Source organism: Colobus angolensis, unplaced genomic scaffold (genome assembly GCF_000951035.1).
Source record: "Colobus angolensis palliatus isolate OR3802 unplaced genomic scaffold, Cang.pa_1.0 Scaffold431, whole genome shotgun sequence".
Classification (NCBI taxonomy): domain Eukaryota; kingdom Metazoa; phylum Chordata; class Mammalia; order Primates; family Cercopithecidae; genus Colobus; species Colobus angolensis.
Genome location: NW_012117722.1, coordinates 1,933,424 through 1,944,034, shown reverse-complemented (window position 1 = coordinate 1,944,034; position 10,611 = coordinate 1,933,424). Strand labels below are relative to the sequence as shown.

The following is a 10,611-nucleotide window of genomic DNA, read 5'->3' as shown; positions in this document are numbered from 1 at the left end:
GATTACAGGCTTGAGCCACCGCGCCCGGCCAGCCCTTCTTTTCAAACTGGTGGTCTTCCAGAAAGGGAAATGGCTGGACAGGAAGGAAGAATTTTCACTCTACATCCTTTGGTACTTTTTGAACTTTGAGAAATGTGAATGTATGAACTAAAAAAAAATAAATAAAATTTTATAAATGTTTAAAGTGGAATAAATGAAAAGGTCCTAATTTTCTATTATCTCCACTCTTCTAGCATCACCCCTTCTGTGTCATTCTCTGAGGAAGACAAGTTCTTCTCAAGGAGGAAAGTCTGAACTTGTCAAACAGTCCGTTAAGAAGCCAAAGTTACCGGAAGGTCGTTTTGATGCACCAGAGGATTCCCATTTAGAGAAAGAACCACTGGAAAGTAAGCATAATAAAGTACCTCTCAGTTTTTGAAGTATCAAGGAAAGTGTTTCAGTTATTGAGAAAATGAGTGAAAGAAAAGAAATATGCTATTGCTTAAATTCTGTAGTAATAAAGCATATTTCAACAATGAGTAAAATCACCATCCATCAACACATGTAGGTTTCTTAATAAAAAAGATTTTCAAGACTCTGACAGGTATATTCTTGTGTTTGTTTTATTATACCTCATTATTCACATAACAAAATATATGTTGAGACTTTCTTTGATACAAATAAATGATGTTATTTGTATCAAAGAAGATCTTATGTGAATGAGGTATAATAAATATAACCACAATATATATAATGTATACATATTATATATATAAAGAACTCCAATAACTCAACAAAAAGTCAAAAATAGCAAAACACTTGAGTCTCAACTTACATGTTTTGCTATATGAATAATGAGGTATGATAAATAACAAATATATAATATGTGTATATTACATGTATGTGTGTAGAACTCCAGTAATCTACAAAAAATAAAAATAAAAAATAGCAAAGTACTTGAGTAGACATTTCTCCAGAGAAGGTATAGAAATGTACAAATGGCCAACAAACACATGAAAAGATGCTCAGCATCAACGTCATTATCATTAGGGAAATGCAAATCAAAACTATGAGATACTACTTCATACCCACCTGGATGGTTATAATAGAAAAAAATGGAAAATAACAAGTGTTGGGAAGGATGTGGAGAAATTGAAACCCTCAGGCATTTCTGATGGGAATGTAAAACATTGCAGTCGCTGTGGAAAACAGTATGGCCATTCCTCAAAAAATCGAACATAGAACTACCGTTTGACCCAGCAATTCCACTCTTAGGTGTGTATCTAAAGGAATTGAAAGCAGGGACTTGAACAGGTATCTCTGTAACTATGTTCATAGTATTATTAACAGTAGCCAAAAGGTGGAAACAACCCAGTGTTCACGAACAAATGAATGGTTAAACAAAATGTAGCACATACATACGGTGGAAAACCACTCAGTCATAAAAAGCAATTACATTGTAATATATGCTATAACATGGATGGACCTTGAAAAAATTATGTTTAGTGAAATAAGCTGGACTCAGAAGAGCAAATATATGATTCCACTTATATAAGGTACCTAGAATAGGCAAATTTGTAGAGCCAGAAAGTAGAATAGAGGTGATCAGGGACTCCAGGGACTAAGAGGGAAGTCATTGTTTAGTGGGTACAGAGTTCATTGTGGGGGTGATGAAAACATTTTAGTTATAGATAGTGGTGATGGTTGTACAACCCTGTAAATGTATTTTTTTTGTTGTTTTTGTTTTTGAGATAGAGTCTCGCTCTTTCACCTAGGCTGGAGTGCAGTGGCACAATCTTGGCTCACTGCAACCTCCGCCTCCCAGGTTTGTGTAATACTCCTGTCTCAGCCTCCCGAGTAGCTGGGATTACAGGCATGCCACCACCGTGGCTTATTGTTGTGTTTTTAGTAGAGATGGGATTTTACCATGTTGGCGAGGCTGGTCTTGAACTTCTGACCTCAAGTGACCAACCCATCTCGGCCTCTCAAAGTGCTGGGATTACAGGCATAAGCCACTGCGCCTGGCAGTGAATGTATTTAATACTACCAAATTGTACACTTACAAATGGTTAAATGAGAAATATTATGTTATATTTATTTTACCACAATAAAAAAAAAAAAAGAAAGCAAAAACCAGCACATTTCAAAAGCTAATCATCTATTTGACACAATGGTAGGTATTCAACTGTCTTGTTTCACTCAAGTTCATGTTGAACCTACCATCCCTTAGAAACTTCTGACAAACATCACCAAATACAGCAGGTGCTCTTCAATCCTTGTTTTATTTGAACAATCCACAACCTTTGACAGTGTTAACTATTGCTTCTGGAAATCTCCTGCCTTGATTTCCATTATGCTTTCCTTAGTTTCATTTTTTTGTGTTTGTATGTCTGTGTGTATTGTTTTGTTTTGTTCTGTTTTGTTTTGTTTTGTTTTGTTGAGACAGGGTCTTCCTCTGTTGCCCAGGCTAAAGTGCAGTGGCATGAACACATGGCTCACTGCAGCCTTAACCTTCCCAGCTCAAACTATCCTCCTGCCTCAGTCTCCTGAGTAACTGAGACCACAGGCACATACCACCATGCTCACCTAATTAAAAAAAAATTTTTTATAGAGATGAGGTCTTGCCATGTTACCCAGGCTGGTGTCAACTCCTGGGCTCAAGCAGTCCTTCTGCCTAGGCCTCCCAAAGTGCTGGGATTACAAGTGTTAGCCACCATTCCTGGCATGCTTTCTTTAGTTTCTCACCCTATTTCTTCATTAATCTCTTCCTGGGCTCCTTTTTTGAGCTCTTCTGCCTCTCCCTAACACCTAGATGTGGGTATTTGCCAGGCCTCTGTTCTTAGCCCCCCTAAGCATTCCGAGGGAGATTTCATATTTCCCTAAAATGATTTGATTGATTGAGGCAGAGTCTCACTCTGTCACCCAGGCTGAAGTGCAGTGGCACTGTCACAGCTCACTGCACCCTCAAACTCCTGGGCCTCACTACTCAGCCTCTCCTGTACCTGGGGCTACAGGCACGAACCTGGCTAATTTTTCTTGTTTTTTTTTTTTTTTTTTTTTTTAAAGAGACAGTCTCACTACATTGCCCAGGCTGGTCTTGAACTCCTGGGCTCAAACAATCTTCCCACCTCAGCCTCCCAAAGTGCTGAGATTACAGGCATGAGCCACCACGCCCGGCTTAAAATGATTTGAAGTATCACCTGTGTGTTGGTGATTCATACATTTTTACCTCCAATCACACCTCTTTCCTGAGCATCACTCTCCTGTCTCCATTTGCCTCCTGAATATCTTTCTTTGCATATTCCAGAAGTCTCAAAATTAATATTTCTAAAACTGAAGTCATCCTGTACCCATTGTTCCAACTCACCTTCAGCCCTCCCACCCACCTGACCTCATATCCTCCTCTTCCTTCTGGATTTGTAGTCCACACCATCTACCAAGTCACCCAAGCCCGAAATCTGGGGATAATCTTTCACTCCTGCCTCTTCCTGTCTCCTGTGACTGATCACTAACCAAGACCTGTTGCTTCTACCCTTTTAACATCTCTCAAATTTATTCCCTCTTACTCTTCCTACCAGTAAGGCCCAAATTCAAGCTGTCTCTAGCTCCATTGGTCTCATAACAAACCTCTCTGCTTCCTTGTTTCCTTCCTTCTAGTCTTGTCTCCCTGCCTCTAATACATACTTTATTCTAAGAAAACTGTGTAGGTTGTCTCTTTGAAAAGAGTAGATTTCATTATTAAAATCATAAAGGAAAATATTTGTAGCTAGGCACCCTGCTTGATATAAAGATGAATAAGAAAGGAATATGAGATAATGTAAATAACGATGAACAGGACATCATGTGGTAGCTAGCATGAGAGATACACAAAAAGATCAGAGAAAAGTCGACAAAAAAGATAACTTTTGAGCTGGAGTCAAAGGAAAAATAATTTTTTGTTTTTTTGAGTTGGAGTCTTGCTCTGTCACCCAGGCTGGAGGACAGGTGTGATCTCGGCTCACTGCAACCTCCGCCTCCCGGCTTCAAGTGATTCTCCTGCCTCAGCCTCCTAAGTAGCTGGGGCTACAGGCTCCTGCCACCACGCCTGGCTAATTTTTGTTATTTTTAGTAGAGAAGGGGTTTCACTGTGTTGGTCAGGCTGGTCTTGAACTCCTGACCTCAGGTGATCCACCTGCCTTGGCATCCCAAAATGCTGGGGTTACAGGTGTAAGCCACCATGCCAAGCTGGAAAAGTAAAATTTTTATAAGTAGATAAGGTGTGGTGAGGAGACGTTTCAAAATAACTGGAGAAAGCTATGGTCAAAGAGAAAGAGACTGCAGAACATTAACACTTACAAGACACAGCTAATGGGCTTCTTTGGCTTCAACATAAATTATATGTACATTCGATTAATACAGGGGTGTCCAATCTTTTGGCTTCTTTGGGCCACATTGGAAGAAGAATTGTCTTAGGCCACACATAAAGTGCACTAACAATAACTGATGAGCTAAACAAACAAAAAAAATTAAAAATAAATAAAAAATAATAAAATAAAAAAAATCACACAAAACAACTCAACGTTTTAAGAAAGTTTACGAATTTGTGTTGGGCCACATTCAAAGCCATCCTGGGCCACATGCAACCCATGGACTGTGAGTTGGACAGGCTTGGATTAATTGAATATAAAGCTAGACACGCAGGTTCAGCTCAAATCTGGGAGGGCCTGAACTCCCAGGTTACAGTGTAAGGGCTTTATGCAGTGAGCAGTGAGGAAATGTATTTGGATAGAGGTTGTTTTAATTAGCTTTATTAAATATAGTCTGCATATAATAAAATTCACCCATGTTAAATATACAATTGAGTGAGGTTTTCTTTGTTTTTGTTGTTGTTTTTGTTTTTGTTTTTGAGATGGGGGAGTCTTGCTATGTTGCCCAGACTGGAGTGCAGTGGTGTGATCTCGGCTCACTGCAACCTCTGCCTCCTGGGTTCAAGCGAGTCTCCTGCCTCAGCCTCCTGAGTAGCTAGGATTACAGGCACCTGCCACCACGCCCAGTTAATTTTTGTATTTTTAGTAGAGATGGGGTTTCACCATGTTAGTCAGGCTGGTCTCAAACTCCTGACCTTGTGATCTGCCCGCCTCGGCCTCCCAAAGTGCTAGGATTACAGGCGTGAGCCACCGCGCCCGGCTAGTGAGTTTTAACAAATGTTTACAGCCATGGAAACCACACAAAGTGTAAAATAGTTCTGTCCCCTAAAGAGGCACAAGGCAGTTCATCCTCTCCCCACCTCTTCCCAGCAACCAATGATCTGTTCTCTATCACTGTAGTTTTGCTTTTTCTAGGATTTTATATAAATGAAACTCTACAATATGTAGTCTTTGGTGTCTGGTTCCTTTCACTTAGTATAATGTGGAAGAGGATTTCTGTTGCATTAGTTCTAAAATGGGACACTGAGAGCAGGAACCAGGGTGGTAACGGTGAGAACAAAAAATTTCAGAAAAAGGTAGGGTATTATAAGGGCAAAAATTAGGTTAAACAAATGTGAGGAAGAAGAGACATGGAAAGATGCGAAGGTGTGGTCAGAAAGAAGAGTGCTCAAAAGAGTGTGGGATTTGGAAAAGGAACACACTCAAAAAATAATAAAGCCCAATGGACAGCAGAAGTAGATGTGAAAGTCATCAGGAAAGAGATTGGTGACCTCTGTGGCCTCGATGTGTGATGATTTACTAATGTGGATGTTGATATTAGGGATGATGGGGAGAGGGAGATGAAACTATGAACCAGATATTGATCCCATCCGAGAAGACGGAAGAATCTTTGAGTTTATTATAAGACTGGAGAAAAGCACTGGACAAGTAAATGGTATAGAATTCCAAAAAGGAAAGGCTATAGAGGTGTGGCGTTAGAATGAGAGGCTGGAAATAGCAGTGAGGAGCAGGGACATGTTGACCTGTTCTTTCTTCCCCAGTGCTGTGGACTGAATTATGTTCCCCCAAAATTCATCTGTTGGAGCTCTCACCCCCCAGGTGATGGTATTTGGCGATAGGGCCTTTGGGAGATAATTAGGTTTAGATCATGAGAGTAGGGTAAGTCTTTAAGGGATGGAAATGTTTCACACTTTGTGTTATTTACATGACTGTAAACATTTGTTAAAACTCACTGAACTGTGTACTTAAAATGGGTGAATTTTATTATAAGCAGACAATACTTTAATAAAGCTGGTGGGAATCTCCTCATGGTGGGAATAGTGCCCTTATAAGAAGAGATACCAGAGAGCTTGCTTTCTGTCTTTCTCTGCCACGTGAGGACACAGCAAGAAGTGACCATCTGTAAGCCAGGAAGAAAGCCCTCATGAGAACCAACCATGCTAGCACCCTGATTTCAGCCTACCAGCCTCCAGAGCTGTGAGAAAATAAGTTTCTGTTGTTTACTCCACCTAGTCTATAGTATTTTGTTATGGCAGCTCAAACTAAGACATCCAGTGAGCCACAGAGATATGTGAGAAAGAAGAACTTCCATTAGAGAGGCCTTCAGGGGAATTCGTAGAGTAGGAAAAAGCCAACTTGCATTGCAGTAAAGCATGGACTTCTTTTGAAAACAGAATGATAACGAGTATGGGGGACAGTTTATTCACAATATAACAAGAATAAAAGAATGAGTATTTGAAAAATTTTCAGGGTAAATTCTGGATCCTTTTTCTTTTGCCTAGAGAGGGGCTTTATGATTTTGTTGAAGATCCTTTAGTTTTCTAAAGAGATAAGTTTGGGTAATCATTCTCCTGCAGTTCCCCCGTGCTATGCAGGATAAAATAAAAGCCGTATACCTTTTCTTCTGGTAATCTGTCTTTTGTCAGTTGATTTTTGGCAAACCTTTAGAGGGCAAGGGGGAAGCTTTTCCTTGGTCCCTACACCTTCTCCCAGAGTCCAAGCAATGTGCTTCCTCAGCGGAACAGGTTTAAACATCTGTAAGTAGCTATGATGACAACCTCAGCAGAGAATACCCACCTTGAGGGAATGTGACACCCATGCCCCCAAAAGTCTAGTTGCCTTTTGGTCTGTGTCTCAGGAGTATAACGACTTCTCTAGGGATTGAATGTAAGAGAGACCTAAGTAACCAAGGGGTTTGGATAAAGCAGATCTGGGTTTGAACTGGAGCTCTCAGAGGCTTCTACTCTCTGGGTTTCCGTTTCCTCCTAACACCTGCCTTAGAATGCCATTATGAAAAGAAAGTGAGATGATAGGCACTTTGCACTTTCCCTTTCAAGCCTTGCCAGTTTGTTATTCTTGTATGTATTTGTTTGCCTTTTATTGTTGTTGTTGTTGTTTTGGCCTACTTCAGTACTCCATGAGCCCTATGAGGGAAGGGGCCTTCTGTTGCATGGTCACTACTGTATCCCTCACCCTACCTTTACCCAGCATAGGGCCTGGCAGAGTAATAGTGGAATAAATGAATGAAACTGTCTGCCCACAGGGTTGCCATGAGGATAAGAATAAATCTGTTCATTCATTCATATGATATGTATTAACTATCCTCTGTGAGCCAAACACTGAAACAGCAATGGATAAAACACACAAAACAATTATACCATAATGAGGCTTAACGTTTTAGTGGGAGAGACAGACAATAATCAAAGTACATTTTAAAAATATATGAAATTAGTGATAATTGCTGAAGGTAATGTAAATCTGGGAAGGAATGGGAAGTGTTGGGAGGGTGGCCACAATAAATAAATACATAGATACAGTTTAAGAATTAGGGGCCAGGCGGCTGGGCGCAGTGGCTCACGCCTGTAACCCCAGCACTTGGGGAGGCTGAGGCGGGTGGATCACCTGAGGTCAGGAGTTCAAGACCAGCCTGGCCAACAAAGTAAAACCCCCGTCTCTACTAAAAATACAAAAAATTAGCTGGTCATGGTGGTGCACACCTGTAATCTCACCTACTTGAGAGGCTGAGGCAGGAGAATCAGTTGAACCCTGGAGGCAGAGGTTGCAGTGAGCCGAGATTGTGCCATCGCACTCCAGCCTGGGCAATAAGAGTGAAACTCCATCACACACACACACACACACACAAAGAATTAGGGGTTAGGTGCGGTGGTTCACACCTGTAATCCCAGCACTTTGGGAGGCCGAGGTGGGTGGATAATTTAGGGTCAGGAGTTTGAGACCAGCCTGGCCAACATAGTAAAACGCCATCTCTACTAAAAGTACAATTATTAGCCAGGCATAGTGGTGCGCGCCTATAGTCCCAGCTACTCAGGAGGCTGAGGCAGGAGAATTGCTTGAACCCAGGAGGCAGAGACTGCAGTGAGCTGAGATCACACCACTCCACTACTCCAGCTGGACAACAGAGCTAGACTCCATCTCAAAAAAACAAAACAAAACAAAGAATTAGGGCTCTAATAGTTGGTTCCTCTCCTGTTTTTTCCATATATAAAGCAGTACAGTGTATGGGCTGAGAGCAAGACTGCAGTCAGGATGACTGAATTCAAAGTCAGTTTTATCACTTAGAAGCTGTGTGATATGGAGCAACTTTCTTAACCCTTTGTGGCTCATTTTCTTCGTCTATAAAGTTGGAACAATAATTGTTCTTGTCCCATAGGATTGTTAGGAAGATTAAATGGATTAGCGTACATAAAGTACTGAGAATTGAGCCTGGCTTGTGACGGGGATTCCTACTATGAACACATAGTATTAAGAATAAGAATTACTAGGCCGGGCGTGGTGGCTCAAGCCTGTAATCCCAGCACTTTGGGAGGCCGAGACGGGCGGATCACGAGGTCAGGAGATCGAGACCATCCTGGCTAACACGGTGAAACCCCGTCTCTACTAAAAATACAAAAACTAGCCGGGCAAGGTGGCGGGCGCCTGTAGTCCCAGCTACCCCGGAGGCTGAGGCAGGAGAATGGCGTAAACCCGGGAGGCGGAGCTTGCAGTGAGCTGAGATCCGGCCACTGCACTCCAGTCCGGGCGACAGAGCGAGACTCCGCCTCAAAAAAAAAAAAAAAAAAAGAATTACTATTATTGATTATAAATCGCAGTACCAGCCAACCAGTTGCTGAAGCCAAAACCCTATGATGAGGAACAGTAATTCTCTAGCTAAGATTAATTGACATTCCTATGTACCTGGCATCACGCTAAACCCTTTACATGTATTACCTTGTTTAATTAGCAACACAGTGAGGGAAGTATGATTGTTCTCCCCATTTTACTGGTCAGAAAATTGTGGCATTAAGTCAAAGTGATTCCTTCAAAGTAGTCTTATTTCAAGACCTTTCAAGTCTTATGAATTTGTACTCTGTATTCTCTTCTCAAACTCAGGAAAAAGAATCACATTTACAGTTCATTTAAAGACTGCATGGCAACCAGGTTACTAAGATCTAGCCTATCATGCAAACCTGTCTTTAAAATTGACCATAGGCAGGCTCGGTGGCTCTCGCCTGTAATCCCAGCACTTTGGGAGGCTGAGGCGGGCGGAACACTTGAGGTCAGGAGTTTGAGACCAGCCTGGCCAACATGGTGAAACCCCGTCTCTACTAAAAATACATGAGCATGGTGGCATGTGCCTGTAATCCCAGCTACTCAGGAGGCTAAGGCAGAAAAATCACTTGAACTCAGAAGGCAGAGGTTGCAGCGAGCCCAGATCATGCCACTGCAATCCAGCCTGGGCGACAGAGGGAGACTCTGTTTCAAAAAAAAATAATAAATAAATAAGCAAAATAAGATTGACTATAAGGCCTCTCCTGCCTCCATTAACTGCTTTATTTATATCTCATTTTCCTTAGAATTTCCAGATGATGTTAATCCAGTGACCAAAGAAAAAGGTGGACCCAGGGGCCCAGAACCTACCCGATATGGAGATTGGGAACGAAAAGGACGCTGTATTGATTTTTAAGTCGCATCTTCTTTAACCTCAATATTGTTTTCTGAATATGTACATCTGAATTAACTTATTTCTGATTATTTTCTTTCTTTATATCCTTTATGTCATGAGTTTCCATAATGTGTTTAAATATATATGATGGCTTTGGAAGAAAATATGCTGCTATAAATTAGGAAGGGGAGAGCAGCTTGACCAATATGGAGAAATCTCGCCTCTACTAAAAATACAAAATTAGCCAGGCGTGGTGGCATGCACCTGTAATCCCAGCTACTCTGGAGGCTGAGGCAGGAAAATGGCTTGAACTCAGGAGGTGGAGGTTGCGGTGAGCTGAGATCGCACCATTGTACTCCAGTCTGGGCAACAAGAGTGAAACTCCATCTCAAAAAAACAAAACAAAACAAAGAATTAGGGCTCTAATAGTTGGTTCCTCTCCTGTTTTTTCCATATATAAAGCAGTACAGTGTATGGGCTGAGAGCAAGACTGCAGTCAGGATGACTGAATTCAAAGTCAGTTTTATCACTTAGAAGCTGTGTGATATGGAGCAACTTTCTTAACCCTTTGTGGCTCATTTTCTTCGTCTATAAAGTTGGAACAATAATTGTTCTTGTCCCATAGGATTGTTAGGAAGATTAAATGGATTAGCGTACATAAAGTACTGAGAATTGAGCCTGGCTTGTGACGGGGATTCCTACTATGAACACATAGTATTAAGAATAAGAATTACTAGGCCGGGCGTGGTGGCTCAAGCCTGTAATCCCAGCACTTTGGGAGGC

At 41.4% G+C, this 10,611-nt stretch overlaps 1 protein-coding gene across 2 annotated transcripts in view; it reads left to right on the top strand.

Moving 5' to 3' along the window:
• SDHAF4 (succinate dehydrogenase complex assembly factor 4) overlaps positions 1–9,992 on the top strand; it is a 22,587-nt gene extending 12,595 nt beyond the window's left edge. The window contains exons 2-3 of one of the 2 annotated variants that reach the window (XM_011957039.1): positions 234–386; positions 9,740–9,992. In XM_011957039.1, the coding sequence (XP_011812429.1) occupies positions 234–386; positions 9,740–9,849 (263 nt within the window). In that variant the 3' untranslated portion in view covers positions 9,850–9,992. Of the gene's footprint in view, positions 1–233; positions 387–6,421; positions 6,639–9,739 lie in introns of those variants that run through there. The other variant, XM_011957040.1, reaches the window with a different exon arrangement.
• The last annotated feature ends 619 nt before the right edge of the window (positions 9,993–10,611 follow it).